We start from the raw sequence: 25,272 nt of genomic DNA, 5'->3' as shown, positions 1-25,272 counted from the left end.
GGGGGGGTCTTCCCCCACCGAGCACGGCCTCTTACCTGAGTAGCACTTTGAGCAGCAGAGGGTAGCCCTCCCCGTTCTCGAACTCCAGGAGCAGAGCCGAGGAGACAGGATAGGAGTCCTTCACGAAGCCCAAGACCAGGCTCACAGCCTCGCTCAGCTCTGGGGCAGGGAGAGAGTCTGCCAGCCTGGAGAGGTTCTGCAGCAGGATCTTGACACAATCCATGGCTGCAGGAGAAAATGCACCCGTTTGCTCGGAGGCAATAGCACCTGCCAGCCATTCCCTTCCACCCCACCCCTTCGAGCTGTCCACCAAGACGTGAATGAGAATCAGCCCGAAATGTTTTTCTTCTGGCTCCTGAATCAAGAAGAGGACTCCCCCTGGGAAGCGCCCCGTGAGAGCCGAGTTTGCCTCCAAGCCTCTACTCCAGAACCCCCAGCCCGCGGGAGGGTGTGGGTCCCGGGTCACAGGGGCAATGGGGACAGACCGGCCGCCTCGGGAGCCGAAGGGAGCGCCCGGGAGGGGAGCAGGAAGCAGCCCGAGGAGCAGTGCAGGGGGACATGTGACCGTGGGCCAGGGCCAAGGTGAAGGGCAGGAGGATGGTGTGTCTCAGCTCCCAGGTCCGGGGTCTGGAGCCCTCTGTGGGACACGGTGGGTGGACAGGCAGGGCCTCTGGGTGGAGCCTGGCCATGCCAGTCCCCCAAGGCTGGGGGAAGCCAGGAAGAGGGTCAGAAGAGAAATGTCACTGGATTTGCATTTTGACTGATCACTGTGTTGAGGGCTTTTTCACTGGGAGAGGTCTCTCCCAAGCGCCAGGAAGTCAGGAAGAGAGCGAGAGAGTTCGGAAGGGCCCCTGCGGAGAATCTGAGACCACTTTGCTCAGTCCCTCAGCTGCAAGGCCTCAGTGGCCTGGATGTGGCTCTGAGGATGGCACTTCCCAAGGGGGAGTCTTCTTGATCCAAGAGCCAGCACCGCCGGAGGCACGCAGGAAGCCTGCAAGGCACACCGGTGGCGTGGCACCCCAGGAGCTGGTGGCGGTGCACCCCAGGAGCTGAGGGCTGGACGGGTAGAGGCCAGGCCAGCCCTCCCCTTCTCAGCCTAGATGCCCACGGAAACAGGAGACAGCCCCTCTCTCCCAGGGGCACAGCACCCCAGGTGGCGGGCTCCCCTCGTGGGGGAAGCTTTCTTTTTCAGTTGAGAATAACAATACAGTGAGGGCCCCTCCCCACCAATGCCTGCAGTCTTTTCTTAGGGGCCTCCAGCTCGAGCCTGTGAGTGGAGGGGCACAGGAAAGCACCTCAGGCCCAGCTCAGCCCTGCCTGCACCGTTACTGCTGGGCCCTGGCCTCACAGGAGCTCTGAACCTGGGACCCTGGCTGCCGTTTCCCCAGGGCTCCACCACAATATGGGTGGGCTTGTCAAGCCCCCCCCCCCCCAGCTCTCACCGCTGATGCCCCTGTTATAGGAGGCCCCAGAAAGAAGACAGACCACAGGGCAAGTGATTGTGGACATGCAGGTCACTCTGGCAGGCCCTGACCTACCCCCCAAAAGACTCCATACCTTGGGGTCAGCCCAAGGGATGGACGGCTGTGCTCCCAAGAGGCACTTGAGCTGATGAGCTGAGGAAATGCCCCAGAGCCGGTAAGTAGGTGGGCTGCAGTGAGCCTCTGTCAAGGTGCCCCCTGGAGTTAGCCTTGCCTGGCCTCCCTTCTGCCGCATGTGGGCCAGTGTGTAGAGGTGGCCAACACATCCTCCCAAAATGTGTGAGCCAGGGTGGCCCATGCTTCCTGGCATTTCTCTATAAAAAGACACCTATCTAAGTCCAACTCTCCTTTGGACAGGAGATGGCGAGGAGCCTGGGTCCTGCTAATGGAGTTGACCCCCTCAGCACCTTGCCTTGATCACAGGGGGTGATGCTGTGAAGCTGATGGCAGCAGGAATCCATTGGGTGCCAGGCGCTGTCTAAGCACTTCAGATAAACCCACCAAATCTTCGCAATCCAGTGAGGTTGGCAGGATTGTCAACCCATTTGATACACGAAACAGACGAGGCACCCAGGTGGCTAAGTGCCCGAAGTCATTCGACCGTGAGGGCAGAGCCTGGTGTACATCCCTGCTGTCTGGCTCCAGAATCTACAGCCTTAACCCCTACATGTGCTGCCCAGAGCAGAAGCTGGGGCACTGGGATCGGCATCTCCAAGTTCAAACGTGATTCTCTTCCTGGAAAGCTGGGAGCCTTGGCAAGTTCTTCAGCAACTACTGATCTGTTTCCCCACTGCACAGTGGCAAGAACCATTAATGTTTGTCTCAAAGAAGCAAATGAGATAACATACAGATGGGCCAGGCACGGTTTCTGTCAGACAGCATGTGGGCAGTAAAGGAGCCCCCCTTTCCTCCCTCCTCCAATGGAGCATCAAAATGAGCAACGAAAGCACTGTCAAGACTGGAACCGAGCGAAATAGGGTCAGCCACTGGGCCTAGCTGGGCATAGATGAAAACCTTGTTTGCCCATCTCTTTTTTGGTCCCAGAAATCTATCCTGATGCTGCAAGAGCATGACAGGGTCTTGCTGTGGAAAGTGGGCCCACAGCCAGCCCCTGGTCCCTGGGGACTTACCCTGCAGGTACTGGATGATGCTGAGGTTCTGGGCCTTGGAGATTGCCCTCAGCACACAGAAGGTGGGCTCCTTCCAAAAGCAGCAGCTGTGCTCCCGGAGACAGGTCGTGGCAATCAGCAAAGACTGGAGCTCATTCCCCGAGAGGAGTCCCTCCAGCCCCTGAGACTCACTGAAGATGTTGAGCAACATCTGAAAGAAAGAAGAAGGGGAGGGGGGGAGCTAAGAAGACTGGTTAGGAGCCCTCCTTGCTGCAATGGGTTTGTTCTCTACTTTTGCAGAGCACCGATGGGCACCTGTTGCCACAAAAGATAAGCCAGTGTGTTGTCACCCTCTACACAGACCAGCATGGTGAGCAGTGCCACTTAGAAAAGGGTGAGGGGCCTGGGGCTATCTAAACTCATAGCCCCTATAAAAGCAAAGTTAGTTTTTCCAAATCAGAAGAACAAAGGAGAGTTGGACTTAGATAGAGAAATGCCAGGAAAATGGCACCAACCATTAAAGTAGGGAATTAACAAGATCCCGTGCTATTTAAAAAGTAAGATGTATTACTGAACCCCCAGCTAGCACTCACACTCTACTCCTCCACAAGACCATGTGTGTTTTCCTGCAACCTCTTAACCGGGGCCCTTGTCCCCACCAATCCATCTCCCTGTGGACTTCAGACACTGTCTGTCCACTTGGGGTGGGTGGGGCACACAGGGCTCTGCAGGGATTCGCCCTGCCCCCTCTCTCTTTGGCTCTTGCTGGTCTAACTGGACCTTCTTCCAGTTCAGCAAGTATGGGAAGCTCCTCCCACCTGAATCCATAGCCCTCCGGCGCAGTGATAAGAGTCCACGCGGGGCAGTCCTGGGGGCTGGCTTCGGTCCCTGCACATGGGCGTGGCCACCACCCTTGGCTTAGATGACTGCTCCTGCTCCTTGCCCTGCTCCTCGCACAGCTCCACCCAGCCTTAGCCTTAGCCTTAGCCCTGGTTCAATGCCATTTCCTCAGAACGGCCTCCTCTCTGCCCCCATGTCCTCATTTCCCAGCACACCTCGGCCTTTTCCCTCAGAGCACTGAAGGAATTGGACACTGCTCATTCCTGGGACTGTTCCCCCAGTTGGCTTCCACACCTTCCTGTCACCTGCACAAGAGAGGGACTGTGCTTGCTGAGGGAACCTTGGGTGTGGCACAGAGCTATACCCGGGAGGAGTGTCACGGGTTTTGTGGAATGAGATGAGGAAGGCCCTGCTCTCTATGGGTCACGTTCTCTGCATCTGCCAATGACACTGTAGACAGGGCTGCACTCACTCCCTGTAGGGCACAGAAAGCCCAAGGATACAGATTTGCTCACGTGCCCAGCGCTGTGTCCTGGCCACCATTTGGAATATGACTACAGGCAGATGAGGCTACACTTCCAACACGGGCAGGTTAGGGGACAAGCCACCATACGTGGGGCCTGCTGGACCTTGTTTGATGCCCTCCGGTAATGATGACTCTGGCTTGAGAATTAGTCTGAAGTGGAGGTTATTCTGAAGGCCGATGTTCTGTAGACAGCTGCAGTTGGAAATCCCTGCGTGACCTGGAGGCCCTGCTCTGTGTGAGACACTGTCCGGGCCCCGGACACACAAGTGTGAGTGAGACACACAGTTCTGCTCACCCTCCCTCACCCCAAGGGCAGTAGCTTCGGCAGGTCCTGCCTCCCTGAAGGCAAGAAAGCAGAACCTGTCAGTGACGGCAGGGGAAGGAGGCGAGCGCTGTGTGAAAGCTGCTGCTGGCCGTCAGCGGACAGGAGAGATGGGCAGTGACAGGAGGAAATCGCATTCGGTGCTCGGTGGCCAGAGGTGTCTGCGGAGACCAGGCATCTCTGCGTGCTTCAGAGGCTGGCTGTGAATCAGCTCGGGACCCAGAGTCCCAGGGCTCCCACCCCCCCACCTGCTACCCTGAGCTCATTTCTGCACTTTACCTTAGTTTGTATAGAACCAGGAGACAGTGCTACACACGTCCTGGATGGAAGAGGGGGCTCCGGAGGTGACAGGCCAGAGGCCTGACACAAGGTACACGGCAGGTGCTTAGAGAGCACCGGACAGTTATGCAAGTGCGGGTAGTGTGCGTGTCGTTGGGGGGGGGGGGCCAGGAACAGAAGGCTGCCGATGCTGGGGAGGGCGGCAGGGCCGGGAACGAAGACTGCAGAAGGAGCAGGTGGGCCCGAGTGGAGAAGGAGCCCACCTTTCTGAGGAAGAACAGGGGAGCATGGATGCAGAGATGCAAAGAGGAAAATCCAGGCTCCCGGTGCACAAGCTCCCCGAGTTTGCAGAGCGTGGGGGGTCGGTGAGCTGGGGCCTGGAGGAGAGCAGACGGGAGCAGAGCACGGTCTCCGCCCAGAGGAGCTCAGCCCCCCTCTCACTCACCTGCACAAACATCCTCTGGACTTGGATGTCATCCTCCAAAAGCTCCTTTTTTTCCAGAGGAAAGACGAAGAAGAGGTAAAGGCACTGCAGGAGCAGCGCTGGGAGCCCAGACTCCGCAACTCTGCCCAGCGTCTCCTGCAAGGGAAGGGCGGACCTGCTGTGACCGGGGGCTACAGTGAGACACCAGGCCTCAGTGTGACCCCTGGCCTCAGTGTGACCCCAGGCCTCAGTGTGACCCAAGGCCTCAGTGTGACCCCTGGCCTCAGTGTGACCCCAGACCTCAGTGTGACCCCAGGCCTCAGTGTGACCCAAGGCCTCAGTGTGACCCCAGACCTCAGTGTGACCCAAGGCCTCAGTGTGACCCCAGACCTCAGTGTGACCCAAGGCCTCAGTGTGACCCCAGACCTCAGTGTGACCTGAGGCCTCAGTGTGACCTGAGGCCACAATGAGAACCGAGGCTGTAGAGCTGGCCAGCATGTCCCAGGTCAGAACAGCTATCAGTCTGTGTGGCCATCATTGTGGGAACGTGAGTGAGTCACCTCCTCTTTCTGGGCGACACGTTCTCCAGTGATCATAGGACTCACCTGGGGTGACTGAAGGCTAAGTTAGGATAAAGTGTAAGCTGTGTGCTCAATAAAGGTACATCTTTTATAAGATTGACAGTAGGTAGGAAGGAAAGGAGGAAGGGGGGAGGGGGAGGGAAGAAGAAGGGGGGAGAGACTGATGCAGAGCAAAAGTGAGGGCTATTCTGGGCGACGGCCGGCTGACTGCTGGGCTGCCCCCTGCAAACTCAGTCAGGGGGGGATGGCTGATACAAGTGCAAACCACAGAATGAAGGCCCAGATCAGGGCCCTTCCCACCCCCCAGTCAGGTCTAAACCTCACTGTGACCCACAGGCAAAGACCAGTAACCAGAGCTGCCGGACCGAGGAGAGGAGATGTTGGAAGCTGGCAGAGATCAGGCCGCGCGTGGAGCTCCTGGGGACCTTTCTTCCAAGCGCCCTGCCTGCAGCTCCACAGGATCACTATGGCTGTGGTCTCAGTGTGCGTGTGTGTGTGTGTGTGTGTGTGTGTGTGTGTGTGCACGCACACATGTGGGCATACGTGGGGTTCTCCTAAAGTGTACTGTTCACACAATTAGAAAATCAGAAAGGAAGGCAGGCCAGAGCCAGGAATGTCATGCAGTGCACTGCTCCCGCCCTGCCCCTGAAAGCTCCCAGGGCAGGTCATGTCCAATCCTTTCCTTGACACCAGGCTCTGTGATGATCCGATCAGGGTGGCCCTCCCTGTCCCCATGATCCACTGCTCTACTGGACGCCAGCTGCTTACTTTTCTCACTGCTCACAGCAGAAAGCCAATCTGCAGGTTAATTCTTGCTGCTCAGACTGAACTCAGTCCTTTCCCAGGAGCAGAGAGGCCCTGCTCTGTGCCGCAGGGGGCCGTGCCTGACAGGGCTCCCAGTGTCTACACAGGAAAAGCCAGGCGGCCCTCCCTCTGGCTCACCACCGCAGCCTGCTGCTCTCACGCCACACACTAAGGCTCCTCCGATACCTGTGTCGCCACTGGATTGAGAGCAGCAGCTGCCCCGCTCTGCCCCCTGCTGTTCCTGGCGCTGTGTGCTAGACCCATCACAGTGGGCACTCCAGCAGAGGGCAGATGAATGAGTCTTGGGCCTGCCCCGCAAGGGGTCTCTGGTGGTCACATCTGCTGATGGTCACAGCTGCCAGGACCGCTTTTGCCTGAGATGACACCCAGCCATCAGCAGACCACTCGGGGAGGAGGCTCCCAGGCCCCTCTTCACAGGGGGAGGACATGACCGCAGCCAGGATGGGGTGCGGGTGGGAAGGGAAAGAGGAGAGGCCTCCTTCGAGCAATGTCTGTGTGAGCGGGCACGGACAGGAGGCAGAGAAGAGCAGGGGCTCCGAGCTCAGGCAGCAGACAGGCTGCAGTGACACAACACGGGGAGGCTGCTTTCTCGCCACTAACATGACACCACGGCCGCACTCACGGGGCCTGGGGAGGACAGTGAGCACAGTGCTGGGACACACCCAGCCTCCCCGACACACAGGACCTCAGCCGTTTTCAATCTTCACAGCAGCCCTAGAACTGAGGCATCGCTGTCCCCCGTTCGCAACGTCAGCAACACAACAGTCACAGAGAGGTAATACAATTCGCCCAAGGTTATACACAGCAAGTCAACTGACATGCAGGATTCAAACCAGAATTTCAGAGTTTCAGAAGTCCTGCTTTATACCAGAGGGAGAATCAGGGAGGGGAAATAAGAAATCAGCTTCATGGAAAGAAAGGTTCTCTGGAGACCTGCCCTGCCCTGAGCTGAGATGTCCCCGTGCACACGAGGAGGGATGCAGGCCGGCCCGGGCACCTGGCACTTACCGAGTCTGTCCCTGTGAGCACAAACGCCGACTTCAGGAGCAGGTGGCCGTCCTGATCCGAATCCCCCTTCCACCGCAGCAACTGCGCAGCGGCTGCCCGGGCTTGCTCTGACAATGCAAAGAGGAGAGGGTGTCACCACCAGGGTGACACAGTGACTTGCTCACCCAGCTTGCCCCCCACGTGGCTCCTTTTCCCACGAACGCACCTTAGCATCTTCAGGGGATATCTGCCTTCTGCTTTCCCACGTGCTGCCTGGACCTATACCAACTTTCACACTCTGCCAGGTTAATCTCCTTGGAGGACAGGCTTTCACATGCAATCATCCCTGTTCAACAACCATCAATGGCTCCCCATCGCCAAATAATAAGAACGGGTTCCTCAGTGATAGACTTCCCACCAATCAGGGTCTTCACTCACTTTCTGTATCACACAGCCCTTCCTACTACAGGGATTCCTGCTATCTACACCATGCTCAAGCTATTCCTTCCCCTGGAATTCCCTCCACAGCCCAGCCTCCAGGATCCAGCTCTGTGAGTGGAAGAATGCAAGTCAGAGACCCCACGACAAAACACATGCTTTGACCTCAGTGTCTTTTCTGGATCAAGCTCTCCACTGAACACTCGGGCACATCTTTTATCCCAGCACTTCCTCCCAGAGCCCTGGTCATGCATGTGTGTGTGTGCGTGTGTGTGTGCGTGTGTGTGTGTGTGTGTGTCCCTCCCAGGAGCAGCAGAGCTCCCTAAAGTCTCCCTTCCCTGCTCTGCTAGCCTTTCATTTCCTTCCCAAAGTGCTCAGTGGCAGAACTGGCCCCTGGTCTCTTCGGAAGGCAGAGCGCTAACTCCACGGAAAGCAGAGGGGGACAGAGCTGGAGGCCAGGGACGAGTCTTCAGAGCTGTTCTACTTTCCCGTGAATTTTCTCCAGGTCCTCTCTTCTCTTACCTGCAGGCTTTCCCACAAGCACCTTCTGAATTTCTTGGACTAGCTGGTTGGAAACCTCTTCTGCCAGCCTTTGGAGACTGGGAAAGTGGATGATCCCCACGGAGTGCTCCCAGGCCTGAATGCAAACAACAGGACTTGGTCAGAAGTGTCACAGCTACAAAGCTCCCTTTCTCCTTGTCAACCCAAACCAGTGGCCCAACTCACTTTCCCAGGTGCATCCCAAAGGCCACTGCACCACCTACCCTCTGACTTCCACTGTGCCCCTACCCTCATGCCTGCTAACTCCCTGGCTTTCTGCTGAGCTTCAAACCCATGGCCAGCTGGACCCTGGACACCTGCCCTGAACTCGTGCTCCTGAAACACCACACACATGACGCATCCAGTGCTTTCCCCAGAACCTGCCGTATCCTGTATCCGTGAAGGGCCTTGCCAGGCACCCAGCTGCCCTGGTGGGAAGCTCCAGGAGTGATTCTCTAGGGCTCCCTCTCCCTCGCCTTCCTTTCCCCATCAGTTGTCATCTCACTGATTCTTCTCCTTCCAGAATTTCCCCTGGTTTCTGTCAGCAATCCTGTTCCTAGGTCTGCTTTTCATCTGAGCCTTTTTCCTTTGTTCCACTGTATTGTCACAGGCCAAGTTCACGAGTCCTGGGGTGAGGAGAGAGGGACTAGCCTTGGTCCAGGACTTGAGTTCAGGATTTCCCATCCCAGGTCCTCACCAGGAAGGTAGGCTGCTGCGAACCTTCCTGGCCACTAGTGGCCGCTATAAAATGCAATTCTGCTGGACTCCCACTCTCTGGGCCCATTCACTAGCTATATAAATTATATTCCTGCCCAAAAACCTGGCCGGGTTTTTTAAACGAGATCCTCCTTCCAGAGAAGGCGAGAAAGGCATCAAGTTCCAAAGGGAAATCATTTCAATGTGTTGCCTTGCTACATGTACTATATTTGTTAAAATGCAAAAACCTTCAAAAGTCTTCTCTATATTAAAAAATGCTGTATACAAAATGGGGAGGAAAGCCACAGATTGGTAGTAAACATCTGCAGTGCGTGTAACTGGCAACGGATAATATCCAGACTGCTACAAATTTGTAAGATAAAGGTAAACTGATTTTTAAAGAACAAGCAAATGAAACAAGTAACTAATAAAAGATATAATAAATAGCAAATTATTGATAATGAGGAAAATGAAAATGAAAAGCACAATGAGATATTTCATACTTTTCCAGTTGGTAAAAATAAGAAGCCTCACAATATGCGGATGGGGGACCACAGAAGCCCCGCTCTGCTGTGGGAGCGCCACGTGGAAGGGCCGCTCTGGAGAAGTAGGTACCAAGCCAAGAAAGTTGAACAGGCGCGTGTCCTACAGCCCAGCCACCCGTCTCCGCTCCAGGTGCCTCCCCGAAGGGAAGGCTGGCACTTGTGCACACGGAGACTCGGACAAGAAATATGTCTGTGGCATTATCTGTGATCATGAAAAACGGGGCAACTTTGTTCATCAATAGGACCGTGAATGAATAATCTGTGGCATATTTATATAAGGACACTACATAGAACTGAAAAAGAAATAGAGCTTCATGTATCAGTGTAGATAAACCCCAGAAAGAGAATGTTGAGTGGAGAAAGCAAGTTGCAGACGCATATTGCAGTGAGTCTACAGAAGCCTGCGTGTATATTCCGGCGCTCGGCAGGACAGGGTCACCACTGCAGGAGGACGGAGGTGAATGACGCCGGGACGCTCGCACAGGTGGCTTTGGTTTATCTGAAATGTTTAATTCACTTTATGTGAGTGGGGAATATTTGGGTATTTATTTTGTTTAAAAACAAACTTTGTACCTGAAAATTGTTTTTATTTTCTGCCCTGTAAGCAGAGGTGCCCCTTCCTTTGTAAATAAAAACGCATACATCAGAACTTTGCTAAAACTACAAAAATGCTGGATAAATGTTAAACACTATTGCACACAGTAGACCTTCAGCAAATATTTGAGAAGTGGACATGATTATAAAACCCACACTGAGCAGAATCATGGCCCAATGCATCATGTGCTGGGCTTGAGCCAAATGCTGTCCCACACACTTACCTGCATTCTTTCCATTAACCCTCACAACAACCCTCTGAGGTTGGTATTAGTATTGCCCTGCTTTACAGATTCTGGAGCAGAGCCCGAGGGTGAGCCCAGAGAGCCAGCTGAGCCAGAGCGAGGGGCTGGATTACTCGCCCATGCCTGAGCAGCCTGTGCGTGCCTAAGAAATGTATGCCTACCACCTGGAAACCAGCTATCACTCGGAAACGTTAATCCCTGGGAAGAAGTCAGTCCTTTGGCTGGGAACTTCTGTAGGAAGACTGTTCCCCTCCCCAGCAACGAGAACTCTGCTATGCTGTCTTCTTGACAAATCCCCATGCCCCTCCCCGCACTGGCAAACCCCTCAAAGACCAATTTGCAGACAATTGGCTCAGATCTTCTAGATCGTCTTTGAGCAGTGGGACTGCAGGAGGCACTCTACAATAAAGCAAATTGGGCCGTTGCGAGTTGAACAGTAATTGTACACTCAGCCAGATCCTCCCAAGGCTCGCTCTCCTTCCTGGGACCTCAACGGGCACTTCTGGCAGCCGCGTTAACTCCTTCAGGCCGCTGGGGTGCTGTTCCCCGCACGGAGGCAGTCATTTACTGAACGATACCGTGGAGACCCCAAAGAGTTAAGGCAACTTCCAAAAGGACCTAAATCTTTTCCCAAACTGGGACTTGCATGCTGGGCGAATATTGCTCAATATTTTAAAACCTTCCATTTACTCCCGTTATCGAAGCTGCGCCAGCATGCCTTGTGCTGTCCCTTCACATGGAAGAAAGTGGAAGAAACGCTGCTGCAGTCTCCAGTGGAAAATATGGAATGACAGAGGCTCCTAAGGAGATGGGAGAAAGCCCGGCTTTGGAATGACAGACAGCCTGGTTGGTTCCCAAGGCTGACGGCAATATCACTAATCCTGATCGCCACAGACTTTGGTGGCCTGGTCTTTAGTGAGCTCAAAACACTTTCGCGGCTTTACATGAACTTCCCCTGCTAGTGCGACAGTATTCCCTCCCTTGAACATAAAAAAGTGATGCATCAAAATTTGGTGAGCACAACAGTATTGTTGTTTTCCCCAAATGGGAATAAATCATGTTGCAGGCCCCGCTCTGAGGGGTAGAGTCAAGGATGGACAAGGAGGGGTGTTGACAGTCACTATCCGCTCTGGACACCACACTTGGAAATAATGGTTGGCCATCCTGTTATTATACTTAATGCTATTTATCCTCCATCCGTTGTCAGCTGGGTCCATGCTTGGTTTTCCCGAGAACGATTAACCAACTTAATGCCATGAACTCAGCACCACTGGCCAGGCAGTTAGCCTAAGAGCACATGCCTGTGTACATACACATGTGTGCACACACACGAACACATGCACACACACAAATCCTCACTTCCAAGTACAATCCCTCCACACTGGGAAACAAATACATGTCTCCCCTTGTTACCCACTGTTCTGGCTACCTGTATAGCAAATCACCCCAAATTGAGTGGCTTAAAATAATAGCGATCATTTATTTGTGTCATGGACAATTTGGGCAGAGCTCAGCAGGCTGAGACTTCTCTGCCTTACTCAGCTGGAGTAACAAACAGGGGCTGCGAGACCCTCTTCCAAGAAGGGGTGCTCACAGGGCTGGAAAGCTGGTGCTGGTTGTCAGCAGCGAGTCCTGCTGCAAGAGCAGGGGATCTGGTTCCCCTCCACATAGGTTTTAACATGGGGCTGCTTGGTCTTCCTCACTACATGGCAGCAGATTCTAAAAGCTAATATTCCAAAGTGACAGGAAGAAGCTACAGGTCTCTCGAGGCCTGGAAATGCCACTTCTGCCTTATTCCATTAGCCAAGCCATCACAAACCCATGCAGATGCAAGGGGGGGGGGGGGCATAGCTGCTGCCTCTCAAAGGCAGCAGTGTGAGGTCATCTGCAGCATCTCTGATCTATTGAATCCACAGATCTCCTTTTATTTTTCCCATGTTGTCCCAGCCCCATGGTTGTTTGTCCCAGACAGTGAGGAATTTTGCACTAATTGCTGGGGATTCCCCATCTTTCTGCCTGCTTTCTCTCAGAGCATGTATTCTAAGAACAATCTTCAACAACTGCATCTATAGTTCTAGCTCCCCCCATGTCTATTACTAGGGACTCTCTATGTGCAACATGAGGCCCTGAAGGGGTTCCCTTTGCCTCAAAGTAAACTCAACCAAAAGCCAGCAGAACCTGCCCATGCACGCTAAGGGATGCCTTCTCCTCTGGGTGTGAAATCCATATAGAAAGGTTCTAGGAAGACTGAAGCCCAGGGCTCTTGGCAGGAAAAGAACAGCAGTCAGTTGGACTCTTCTTGAGACCGCTGCTCAGCCCGCTGAGAAGTTGCCGGCTCGGCACTGCTTCCTGTGTGAGGCAGCTACCCAAACATATGTGGGGGGGTAGCATCTTCTTGTACCCAAAGAGAATGTAGGTACTAGCCAGGCAAGGCCACTGTGCAGGGGGTCAGGGGTAGAGAAAGAAGCGCTGTGCTCCGTTTCACAAGCCCCAGCGCTGTTCGAGGGAGCCCAGCGGTTCCTGACACAGGCCTGCGCAGACTGCCAGCTCTGCTCTCCACTAACAACCCGGTGACCTTGGTCAAGTCACATAACATCTCTTTCCCCATTTCTAAAGCTGGGATAAAAATGGCACTCCCTTCGTAGGGTTAGTGTGAGGGCTTGAATCACTTAGAGCTGGGTGAGTATTGCCAGTGATCAGCCCAGGCTAAGACTCCTCTGGCCTCGGAAGGGAAGCGATGGAGCCTGGAGGAGCCTGCAGCCCTCAGTGAGAGCTTCCTGTCTGACTTCTCCCTTGGCAGCTCCCCACTGGGGCTGCAGCGCCCTGAGTCTCCATCAGGCAATTCTTTATTTCCAAGACAGCAACCCAAATGCTGAGGAGGTTCACTCCTTCACACCCTAAGTTGTTCTTTAACTCCAGAGATGAGACAAGAGGGCTAGAATTTAATGCAGAGCCGACCAACTCATCTTTGTACTTGCCCAACAGTTAGTGCAGATGCACGTGTGCACTATGGCAGGGACGAGGGAAACGTGTCCGGGTCGTGGGTTTGGAGGAGTCAGACACAAGAGAAAGCCAGGGGCCCAAAGGGAAGTTCCTTGGGGAGAAGATGCCCCAGGAGCCCCTCTGAGGGAGTCTCCTCCACAAGACATCAGCTGTCCAATCCCAGGACTTACCAGGTCGAGGCGAGTGGCGGTCACTGTGATGGGGCACACATGACCTTCACATGACCTTTGCCAAAGCTCTGCCTGCACCTGGGCCACCCCTTCCATGCTGGGTTTGACTGCTCAAGAGTCTGGCCCAGTGTCAGATCCCACTACCCAGGGACACGGCCCTTTCCAAGCACAGACAACAATTCAAAATCTCCCGTGTTCATTGTCTGTGAACAAGGACTATTCCAGATCATCTTAGTTTTCCTTGGGGCCGAAATGAAAAGAGCCAGGTACAGAGAGTTGAGATCCACCAGACAAAGTGTTCCAGGACTCTCAAATGTGCTCGGGAGTCTCCCAGTCCAGCGGGGCCATCGTTTCATGACAAACAATCCATGCATAAGGCTTGGACTTCAACGGCCACATTCCAGACACAGCATGACTTTCCGAGTCCTGATAGTTCCAAGGGGGTTCTTCATAGACAACCCTGAAGAACACTGTCCTATGGTTATAAAATCCAGAACAGACAGGTGATAAGCTTGATTTCTTACACAAGGACCTGTGTTCCAATGGATGTTTCCAGTCGTCATCTACAGCTCAGACTTTATCTGCACTACACCTGAAAAAAAGCTCCTACCTTCCCCAGGTCTCTTTCCAGCACGAACTTTTCATTAAGAAGCCTGAGGGCTCACTCTGCTCCGGCTCCAGCTCCGGCTCCAGCTCCGGCTCTGGCAGGGTTTTTATTAGTAAAAACTTAATAGAAATACCATGTTTGTAGACACATAGGACTTAATAAAAGACTGTAGATTTTAAGAGATGATTAAAAGCCTGAAATATTCTGCTTCTCTAGGGTTCATCAGAGGTAGACTCCAGCGATCCCAAACACAGCAGGTTGTGTCAGGAGTTTGGGGAATCGTGGTGACAGGATCTGAAACCTCATGTATGCAGCTGGCATCCTGGAAGCTGGTGGGCAGTAGTAGGGACAGTGTCTGCTTTCCATGTGCCCTGGACCTCACACTCACCACCTTATCTCACCCACACAGTCTCCCAGCAGTGTTGCTAACACTGTGATTTACAGATGAGAAACTGAGGTTCAGTGATATTTCGTAACTTGCTCAAGGATGCACAGCTAATAAGCAATGGCTCCAGGGCTTGAGCCCGCTCTCTCTGACTTGAAAGCCCCTGGGCCGTTATGCCTGCCAACCAGGACAAGGTTTGGGGAACAGGGACCAAGATCAAGGTTCACTTGTAACAGGAGCTGTGCGCCACCCTTGGGGTGGCAGCCTCAGGTGCCTATAGGGCCAGGTAGCGTAAGTGAGTAAGGTGTCCTGGGTAAAAGATGTTAGGGAGTGGGGGCTGGGGTAGGCTAAGAGACCAAGACCATCTTCTGTCTAAGAGGGGTGCCTTAACCACCTCCAAACAACTGTTGGTATTACAGCTACCAAAATTTTCTAGAGAAACTGAAAATCTGATTTTCAGGTGAAAGCTTTCCATTTTGAAAAAAGTGGCCAATAATTCATTTTTAACCCCTACAAGCCAAATAAAGCACTTTCTGGGTGCGATTCAATATCATCTGCTTTGGACTGAACTCTCCATAAGGATAAAACCTCTGTTTCCTTTACTCTCACAGCCCAGGGCCCTAGAACAGAGTGTAAATGCTTAATACATTTTTATACAACAAACGAAAGTATTCTCAAATCAACAGTCTGGCAAGAGGCAAACGAGTACCAAGCCCTGGCTCTCAGACACAGAGCACTTTCCCCAGAGCCAGGCTGCCCAGCTCAGTGGAAAAGGCACAGCACAGCCGGTGAACCCACACACGCCCGGGGAATTGTGGACAGGGTGGAGGCTGCTCACAGTTTTCCTTTCAGAAGGCAAAGCTGACCTGAGAACTGGGTGAGACTGAGCAATCTCCCAAGCACTGGGGTGTCCGGGCAGGGAGGCTCGAAATGAAACCTGAGCCACCTCTCCTCACCTAGCCCTTCTTTGCCTGTGTCTCGGTTAGCCAACCTGTGTAATGGGATGAATAGCGTATACAAGCCCACATCATGGAGGAAGATACTGAGTTCATGAACAATAAGTTACTTGGTGGGTTTTCTTTTTTTTTTTTTTACAAAAAAACATGCCTAAGTAGTCAATGCCTTTTATAAATATGATCCCAAGAAGATTCTGAGTCTTCTTTGGAAACCCATAAATGTTTCTGGTTAATAAGTTAGATGAAACATTAACAAAAGGGTTTCCCAATAAAAACCTGCCTCAGTCTTCATCTGTCTCAGTCTATTTTCAATGTGAAAAGTATCTCAGATTCTCTGTTCTTTTATTGTAGGTATTTTTTTTTGAGTAATAACTCAAAATCAATAGTCTAGCAAAAACTAAGTCCTCATAAAAGATGTGTTTCCAACTGTACAGCAAGCCTTCAATATGTTCAACTGCAAGGCAGGCCTCACTGTCAGGAGCTCTGTTCCAAGACAACAAGGAAAATCCCTTGTACCCATACTGCCACCAGCTGCCACCAGCTGCCACGACCCCGAGTGTCAGCCCGTGGGCAGGCTGGCCTTCTCCCAAGGGCCGTCCCCGGGAGGGAGCCCTGCTTCGGTGCTCCCATGGATTGTCCTCAGTTTGCATGATTGACACAGTTTTATGCTCCTGCTCTTCCAGGCCTTGGTGCTGGCCTGACTGGTGTCTGAGATCATCAGCCATCCCTGCGACTCTTGTCTTAAGATACAAACTCCTTTGCTAGCTCCCAGAGGAGCTGATCCCTTCTCTGGCTTCCAAGCTCGGGTCATGGCTCAACAATATAACTTTTTTAACTGAAGAGACAATATTATTCCAGAGTCAACTGCTCATCCATTCCCAGCCCTTCCTCATCGTGGAGATGAGCCTCGCTTGACATCGTTATGAAATAACCCAACGTTCCCTCTAAGCATTCAGAGACCACTGTGATGATATGAAAACCAAGCAACTCAAGCTTCCAACCTCTCTGTAGGGGTCCCAGAGCCCTGTACAATGGTGCAACTTCAAAACTCAGAACACCCACCTTCAGGAACAGAGGGAGGAGATGCAACAGGCTCTTCTGACGCTCAGCTGGGCTCCTGTGAGCCAGCTGCTGATAGTCCAGAAACTTCCTTTCCACCATCTCCCAGAGAGCTGTGGGGCCCTGGGCCTGCCCTCCATGTGGGAAGTCAGACTGAGCAGCGTCGGGCTGGCCGTTGTCTTTGAAACCTGGATCCTCAGCTCCATCTTCAGCCTTTGAGACGTCCGCTGCCTCCATGCCTTTGCAAAGCAGATCTGGATTCAGAACAAAAGACAAAAATGAAAGGCCTTGCCGCGGCACTTCCTGACGGAGCTGGTGGCAGGACAGGTACTGAACTCACTCAGTCCAGTTCCTGTTGAAGATGGTTCCTCTAAGAATCTGAAACTGGCTAAAATAGGAAGACTTTTTAAAAGGAGATTTAGCCCAGCCGGGTGTGGCTCAGCGGTTGAGCATCAGCCTAGGATGGAGGCAATCGGGGTTCGGTTCCCGGTCGGGGCACATGCCCAGGTTGCGGGCTCGATCCCCAGTCGGGGGCGTGTAGGAGGCAGCGGATCAATGACTCTCTCATCATTGATGTTTCTCTCTCTCTTTCTCTCCCTCTCCTTTCCTCTCTCTGAAATCAATAAAGATATATTTAAAATAGAATAAAATAAAATAAAAGGAGATTTAGATTTAGAGTGACTCACAGATCCTGGCCATCTAACATGTACTGGGCTTTTTAGACAGACTCCTACGAGAGAGATGGGTCTTCTGATTTTCTCTGAATGGTAAGGAAACCAGCTGGGCCAGAGGTATAGGAGTTGCTAGATGTCCAGTTGAAATGCAAACCTCTAACACCAGAGCCTGTTTTCCTATTACCTGATGCTGCTCCACTTTTAAAAGACTGAGTTAATAGAAGAGACGTGTGTGAATTATCTTACCAATATTTGCAGAAGCAAGTAATTCTAGATCTTCAATTGTAACTTCTTTCTACCCCACGAGTCTAACAGATATAGGTTCTTCATTCTCAGCATTATTTGGTTCACACTTAATATTTTTAGAGGACTTTGTCCTCAAAATGACTTCTTAAACCCCCATGCTAGCTTGAAAGTGCTTCTCTATTAGTGTAAACAAGAACAATTTGTGCAAGCTGCAGATCTTGGGTCAGTAGGCATGAGAACAAAAACCTAAGCAGTTGAAATAGCCAAAGACTGATTTGCCAGATAGTAACCCTGGGAAGGCACCTTTGTCAGTGTCCTTGACTTTTCAGTTGCCATACTCAGGTTGACTGACCCAGCACAAGAAAGATTTTTTTGTTGTGTATTTGTCAAGAGTGCAGGAAGCTCCAAGTAGGGACCAGACTGTCCAGGCTCCCCGCAAGAAGCCCTCCACGCCAACCACATGTCACCACGAAGGAGTCCATCCTGGAATCTGGCCAGCAAACAGCAATCACTAATCACAGGGTGGGGGTCAGACAGATGGACACACACAGTGGTTTTGCGAGTGTTTTGCTCTGGGCTGCAGGCCACAGAGAATGGGTGTCCTGCTTTATTTTTAGCCCAAGCGCACACCCTGCGTAGGCTGCAATGGCAGTTAACTCAGGATCACAAGGCCAGCCTGGCCAGCCCCTTTGAAACTTTCCTACCGTTCACGCACAGAACTCCATGTGTCCCTCCCTGGCTCTTCTGTCACAAGTACTTATTACGCAAACTTCATTTTCAGAAACCGTTTTCTTTTTACAAAAGCCACGTAAGTGCAGTATGGAAAATTGGGAAGGAGCAACATGCCTGGAAGAATACCCAGCTTGGCCACACCCAGGAAAATGACGGTTGAGAGTCCTGCTTCCATCTATAGAGTTAACAAAAACGCACTAACGCTGCTGCGGAGGCAAGCTTTTTATTACTGCTTTCGCGTTTTTGCTGGTGCGTTGGTGGGCTGGAGGTTGGGCTGGCCCCTGGGCAGCGGTGCGGCCTCCCCCTGCCTGGCCGGCTCCCCTGGGCTGTGCCAGCCTGCTCCCACTCTTGGCCCTCCCTGCGCCACCACCGCTCCTGCTCCCGCCCTGCCCACCGCACCCACCACTGCGTGGCAGCAGGGCCCCGTGAGAGCTGCGCGGGGGTGAGGCTTCTGGGCGCTCGCACCTGTAGTTCCCCGAACGACCTTCTGTCTTTTCCGCAGCTCACTTTTTCACCCAGTATTATGTCCTCAGACTTAACCATGTGGCTCTGTGTTTGTCAACTTCACTTCCTCTAACCCGGTGACAAAGTGGGTGTCACGTGCCTATTTGACTTGTCTGCTCTGCAGTGGCATGGCGAGGTTACCCGCAGCTCCCTGCACCGCCCTGATCCTGTCCTGGACACTCGCGCGCAGGCCTCCCCACGGGCCGCAGGGGTTGGCTCTGGGCAGGAACTCGGGAGCAGGAACGCTGAATCGGGGTCCATACCTGCTCAGCTCAGCCACGCACCGGCAGCTAAGATGCCCCCAGAAAGCTGGCAGCAGACCACTCCCCCCTCGGAGCAAGGGAAGGCTCTCTGCCATCTCACCCACGGCCCTGCTTGGCATCGCCCAGCTTTCTAACCTTTGCTAATCTGACTGCAGTAAAGCAGTCCCTTGTCGTTTTCTTTGCATTTCTCTAACCTGCTGATGAGCCTGAGCATCTCTGCATGCCTTTTAGCCTTTGGGATTTGCTCCTCTGCAAACTGACTATTCATAACCTCTGCTTATTTTTCCTGGCCTTTTTCTTGTTGTTTTGCAAGGATTTATTCTAGAAACTGGTTCCTTGTTGGTTTTAAAATCACAATCCATTGTAATGAGAGAATCCATCTTCTCTCAGTGCATTTTTAAAAAATTAGTTCATAATTTTCTTCCGCCACTGAAACATATAATGGATATTTTCATGTTGTGAAGGTGTTCATTGCTGATCGTTAGCCTGACCAACCCTGTGCACTGACACATTTGGTGGTCTCCAGTCATCCACGGGGGCGGCAGGCTTGTGCTTTTCCTGTCCACACTTCATGGTTAAAGAACAGATTACAATACATTCCTAAATTCCTGAAAGAAAATAGCTAGACCTAAAGGCAAGTAAAATTTTCCAGCTCTTGACACATTTCCAGTGTCTCCCAAACATTTTATCAATGTTCAGTCCCACCCAGAATGTTCCAGAGTTTACACTGACTCAGTTACCATGTTTTTTAAATCCAGCTGATCTGATAAGTAAAAATGAATGTTTCTCTGTTGTTTCTCACTGTATATTTTGTGATAATGTGAGGGGCTGAGCATGTTCCTGTCTGTCTGCTGCACAGGCTCCTTCGGGACTCCCACAGCAGCTCCTTCGGGACTCCCGCAGCGGCTCCTTCGGGACTCCCGCAGCGGCTCCTTCGGGACTCCCGCAGTGCCTCCTTCGGGACTCCCACAGCGGCTCCTTCGGGACTCCCACAGCGGCTCCTTCGGGACTCCCGCAGCGGCTCCTTCGGGACTCCCACAGCGGCTCCTTCGGGACTCCCACAGCGGCTCCTTCGGGACTCCCGCAGCGGCTCCTTCGGGACTCCCGCAGCGGCTCCTTCGGGACTCCCGCAGTGCCTCCTTCGGGACTCCCACAGTGGCTCCTTCGGGACTCCCGCAGCGGCTCCTTCGGGACTCCCACAGCGGCTCCTTCGGGACTCCCGCAGCGGCTCCTTCGGGACTCCCACAGCGGCTCCTTCGGGACTCCCACAGCGGCTCCTTCGGGACTCCCGCAGCAGCTCCTTCGGGACTCCCGCAGCGGCTCCTTCGGGACTCCCACAGTGCCTCCTTCGGGACTCCCACAGTGGCTCCTTCAGGACTCCCGCAGCGGCTCCTTCGGGACTCCCACAGTGCCTCCTTCGGGACTCCCACAGTGGCTCCTTCAGGACTCCCACAGCAGCTCCTTCGGGACTCCCACAGTGCCTCCTTCGGGACTCCCACAGTGGCTCCTTCAGGACTCCCACAGCAGCTCCTTCGGGACTCCCACAGTGCCTCCTTCGGGACTCCCACAGTGGCTCCTTCGGGACTCCCGCAGTGGCTTTCTGGAGCCAGACTCTACTCGACTCTATGAGTTCCCTGGAGGAGAGCTCAGCCCCTCCTCGTGGCTTCGATTGCCCCTGAGAGTCACATGTCCAGTCAATGTCAGCTCTGAGAAGGAATACCACTGTGCCTGTCTCAGCAGCTGGCACAGTATAGATGCTCATAAAGTGTTACTGAGTAAATAAATGAGTAAACTTGTATGCTGATGGCACCCAAATCTCTCTTTCACTCTCTGTAGCCCAGACCCCTCTTCTAGACAAGTTCTTTTTCTCACTCCAAGATTTCTACTTGGGTTTCCCCCAGACTCCGACAGTCCCAATCAAACTGCCATCCCACCCCCCACAGAGCTGGCCCCGAGTCAGGCATGGGCATCCCAACCCCAAGATGGCTATTAGGACCTCATTAAATGTTGTCTTTATCGTAGAAAACTCACTTGTGGCCACACCTGCAGGTGCCACTGATCATTCATTCAATGAACCGTGCCTGAGGCCTCGCCAACACGTCACATTTTTAGGCTAAGCAGGTGAGAGGACAGGTTAGCATCAGGTAAGGTGAAAATACGGCCATGGGGGCCACCGCTGGACCAGGGGAAATGACAGAAGCAGCCTCCGTCTCCTCTGTTTGCAGGGAGTTACTGAAGTGAGAAGACTAAGTCATGTTCCTTTGAGTAGACAGGTTTTTGAGAAACAAGACTTTCTAACAAGTGGGAAACCTGTGAAATCCCATGGAGAAGTTGTCTGACTCCAGTGTCAAGCTGTCCCCATCCTGTCCTCTCCCCACACCCCCAGGCCTGCTTAGGAAAGAGAAGGAAAGCAGGGAGTGGCCTCTGAGAACTGTGAAGAACAGCAAGAGGAAATGCTTCTCACCCAGAGACAAAGGGGCCAGCTGGGGGAGGGTCACCGGGAGTCCAGAGCAGGACTGGACCAGGGCGGGCAAGTGAGGCACCTCCCCCGGCGCAAGACCTAAGGGGCTACAAAAATCTCAGTAGCTAAGTTAATTAACATTTTAATGCAATATTTTAAAAAATCAAAATGAATGCCAAAAATGCATAATGAACAAAATATCAAAATTTTATTTTATTTTTTAAATATATCTTTATTGATTTCAGAGAGAGGAAAGGAGAGGGAGAGAGAGAGAGAGAGAGAGAGAGAGAGAGAGAAACATCAATGATGAGAGAGTCATTGATCGAGCCCACACGGGGACATGTGCCCTGACTGGGAATCGAACCCTGATCGCCTGGATCCCAGGTCGACATCAAACGCTGAGCCACGCCCGGCTGGGCAAAATATCAAAATTTTAGATGCCACATCCTGGCCTGGACGTCTGCAGATTCTACTTTAACACATAGTGTAGGGACCACGAGCACAGCCTCTGGAACCAAATCTAACGGGCTCAGATCGTACACCAAGCAATGAAACTCATCCCTGTCTCAGTGTCCTCATCTGTAAATGGGACAAGAACAGGACCCTCATGGGCGCCATGCCCATTGGGTCAATGCCCGGCACATGCCATTTTTAGGACTGAAGGGTGGGCATTTATGGGTGCCTTCTGGGTGCAGGCATTTACACGTGCAGCCTCTGAGCGTTCTTGCCACCCGTGATGTCACAGCCACGGCCTTCCTCCGCAGATGGCACTGAGGCTTAGAGCAGAGAAATGACCTCCCCACGGTCCTACTGCTAGTCAGTGGCCGAAGCACAATCCACCACAGTCTGTCAACAGCTTGGCTTTGCTGCCTCAGAACATGGCCCGAAATGTACCCCAGAGGCTGAACTCCAACAAGGGCTCACCTGGCAGCATGGAGGGGGGCTTGACACCTGCTTGACCAGGTAACACAGGCCCAGGGAAGGCTTCTTGGAGTGGGAGAGGTGGAGGGAAAGGTGGCCTTGGCAGGACTGAGAACTGGAGCCTGGGGGTCCCAGGTCTCCAGAAAAAGACAAAGCCCTCCTCTGACATTCAGCTTGTCCATTTGGACCCTCTTGAGGCCCACTGGAATCCTTGTTTGCCAGCAGCCTGCAGGAGGCAGCGCGGGGTAGCTGGGCAGGAGCCTGCTTGATCAAGCAGCTCTGAAGCAGAGGGGAGCCGGGGGCTGTGGTGGCAGTCACAAGACAGGGTCCGGTCCCAGCCTGGCCACGTTGATGCCTTAACCAAGTTACTTTCCCTCTCTGAACAGGCCCTGGTTGGCTCAGCCCCACCCTTCGGCCTCGGTGCTCTGACAATGGGAGAGACAGTGACAGCGAGTCAGGGCAGACCAGCCGGAGGTGCCCTGAGAGGGCTGAGAGCTGTGGGTTGCATGTGACAAGGGGCACAGGTCTGTGCATTGTGTGCAGGGGCCAGATGTGTCTGCAGTGGTCCAGCGGGGGGTTTCTGTGGCCTCAGTGCCCCAGGGCTGGGAGCAGCCACGTGGGCCTCAGGCCTCTGGTGGCACAGCCCATCCTTGCTCCTGCCCCCCCCCCCAGTGCAACCCTCCCCCAGCACAGATCTGTAGCTTCAACAGAGCTCTGCTCCGTAACGGCTCGGAGCACCCGCCCAGGCCGTCCTGCTTGCAGCTGCCAGGCTAGAGCATGGCATCTGGAGCCTGAAGAAAGGGCCGAGCTGCTGGTGTTTGGGGGCTAAACCAGCATTCTCAATGACTTTCATCCCCGACTTTCTGTGAAGTCAGAGCTGGTGACAGGGCTGCTGTGACAAATGCTGGGGTGAAAGCCCCCTCCCCTTTTCTTGTCAGCCTGTGCGGCTGCCCCCTTTCCGGACTGTGCACCCTGGGTGCCGAGGCAGACCCGTTTGCTGCCTAGATCCTGGCCAGTGCATCCCAGACCCCGGGCTGAGAGCCTCTACACCTGATGACAGACAGGAGAGCAGCGTCTGTTTCCCTTTCATTCCACAGCCTGCTCCTCACGGCACAGCGCAGAGCGCACACTCTCGCTCCCGCGTGGCAAGGCCCTGGCCTCAGCCGGGAGTGCTCGGGAAAAGTAACAGCGTTGCTGTTCCAAAGCCGCGTGCAGGCGGGCCAGGCTTCCCTGCTCTCCCTCCACCGCCCATCACTGGCAGAGCTTGCAAGTTAGGAGCAAACTGGACAGGAGTCCAGGGAAAAGACGGAAGCTGTGGAAACATGGAAGCTTTACTCACGGCTCAGCTCCAGAGCCCACTGTAGCTGATCCGACCCACTGGGGGGACAGCAGCAGTCTCACCGGGGACTGCAGATCAGCCCACTGAGACTCCAGGACATGCCTATCAGAATGTCTTTAAGAACAAGCGGCCTCAGAAGCGCCGGCAAGGATGCACAGAACCACGCCTCCCCCTTGCTGGCAGAGGCGCAGGCGGAGCACCACGCGGGAAGACGGGCCGTTTCTGAGAGAGTAAACATGCATCTGCTCCCGGTATCTGCTCTAGGAGTGAAAACATATTCCTACAAGAACCTACACATGAATGTTTATAGTAGGTCATTCACAGCTGTCAAAACCAGGAAACAACCCACATGTCCCTCAAGAGGAGAATGGGAGCTTTGCCGCAGGAAGGGGGAGCACTGCTGACCCACCCAGCAATCCGGTGGATCTCAGAGGCCTTAGGACAAGTGACAGGAGCCAGTCTCGATGGCCACATACTTTCCAGAATATGACATTCTGGAAAAGGCAAAACTATAGGGACACAGGACAGATCAGCGATTGCCAGGGACTGGGGACAAGAGGGTGGCAACAGAGGGCGGAAGGGAACTTTTCTCTATAAAAGCACACATCCTGAGGTTGAAAGAGCAGCAACAGAAAGCTACAGGCCGGAGTCTGGTCCCTTCACCTGTTTCTTCTATTCAGCACAAAGGGGCTGCAGCTACACGGTGAACCGCAGCAGTAACTCCACTCAGTGCCACTTCCCGGATGGTGGCTCTGCACCCTTAGCTCTGAATCATCTCACTTTATCTCCACAGCCACACTGCACACGGCAGCAAACAACAGCAGCAGCTTACAGGTGCCGAGCGCAAGGTACAGAGACGTTCCGCCGCTTCCCAAAGTGGCCGCGATGCAAGTTCTGTGTGTCTGACTCCAAAAGTCACATGCCCTCCTCAGCCACATCCCGCCTTCCTAGGAGTGTCCCAGGATGAGGAGGGAATCAAAGCTCCCGTGACCACAAGCCACCTTCGGGGCTCGCTCAGTGGCCCTCCCAGCCTCAGCCTTTGTGTGGGTCAACTGTGGAACCTGCTCCCCAAGTTCCAGTTCACTTTTTCATCCAATCAAAAAAACAATATTTATAAATAATCATTTCAATAGACAAGGTGGGTCAATTATAAAAAGTAAAAGGACAACCAAAAGAATTAAAAGCAGAAGATCAACAGATTATTCACAGTAGCAAAAAGATGGAAACAGTTCAAGTGGCGGTGAACAGACAATGGGTGAACAAAATGGGGTCTGTTCATACGATGGAATAGTACACAGCCAGGAAAAGGAAGGAAATTCTGACGCGGGCCACAACATACGTGAACCTCGAGGACATTATGCTGAGGAAATAAGCCAGTCACAGAAGGACAAATGCTTATATGAGTTCCCTGGAGTAGTCACATTCATCCGGACAGAAAGTTGAGTGGTGATTGCCAAGAGCCGGAGAGAGGGCAGAAAGAGGAGCGGATGTTTAACGGGGACGGAGTCCCATTTTGCAAG

At 53.3% G+C, this 25,272-nt stretch overlaps 1 protein-coding gene across 1 annotated transcript in view; it reads right to left on the bottom strand.

Moving 5' to 3' along the window:
* WDFY4 (WDFY family member 4) overlaps positions 1-25,272 on the bottom strand; it is a 252,408-nt gene that overhangs the window by 224,188 nt on the left and 2,948 nt on the right. Inside the window, exons 2-7 of the mRNA XM_081157692.1 lie at positions 16,616-16,866; positions 8,335-8,449; positions 7,396-7,502; positions 5,003-5,137; positions 2,612-2,801; positions 36-225 (exon numbers count right to left, since the gene is read on the bottom strand). Of these exons, the coding sequence (XP_081013818.1) occupies positions 36-225; positions 2,612-2,801; positions 5,003-5,137; positions 7,396-7,502; positions 8,335-8,449; positions 16,616-16,849 (971 nt within the window). The 5' untranslated portion in view covers positions 16,850-16,866. The remainder of the gene's footprint in view (positions 1-35; positions 226-2,611; positions 2,802-5,002; positions 5,138-7,395; positions 7,503-8,334; positions 8,450-16,615; positions 16,867-25,272) is intronic.

Source organism: Miniopterus schreibersii (genome assembly GCF_964146895.1).
Source record: "Miniopterus schreibersii genome assembly, chromosome: 14".
NCBI lineage: Eukaryota > Metazoa > Chordata > Mammalia > Chiroptera > Miniopteridae > Miniopterus > Miniopterus schreibersii.
Note: the sequence above shows the minus strand (reverse complement) of the source record. Positions and strands in the feature narration are given on the sequence as shown.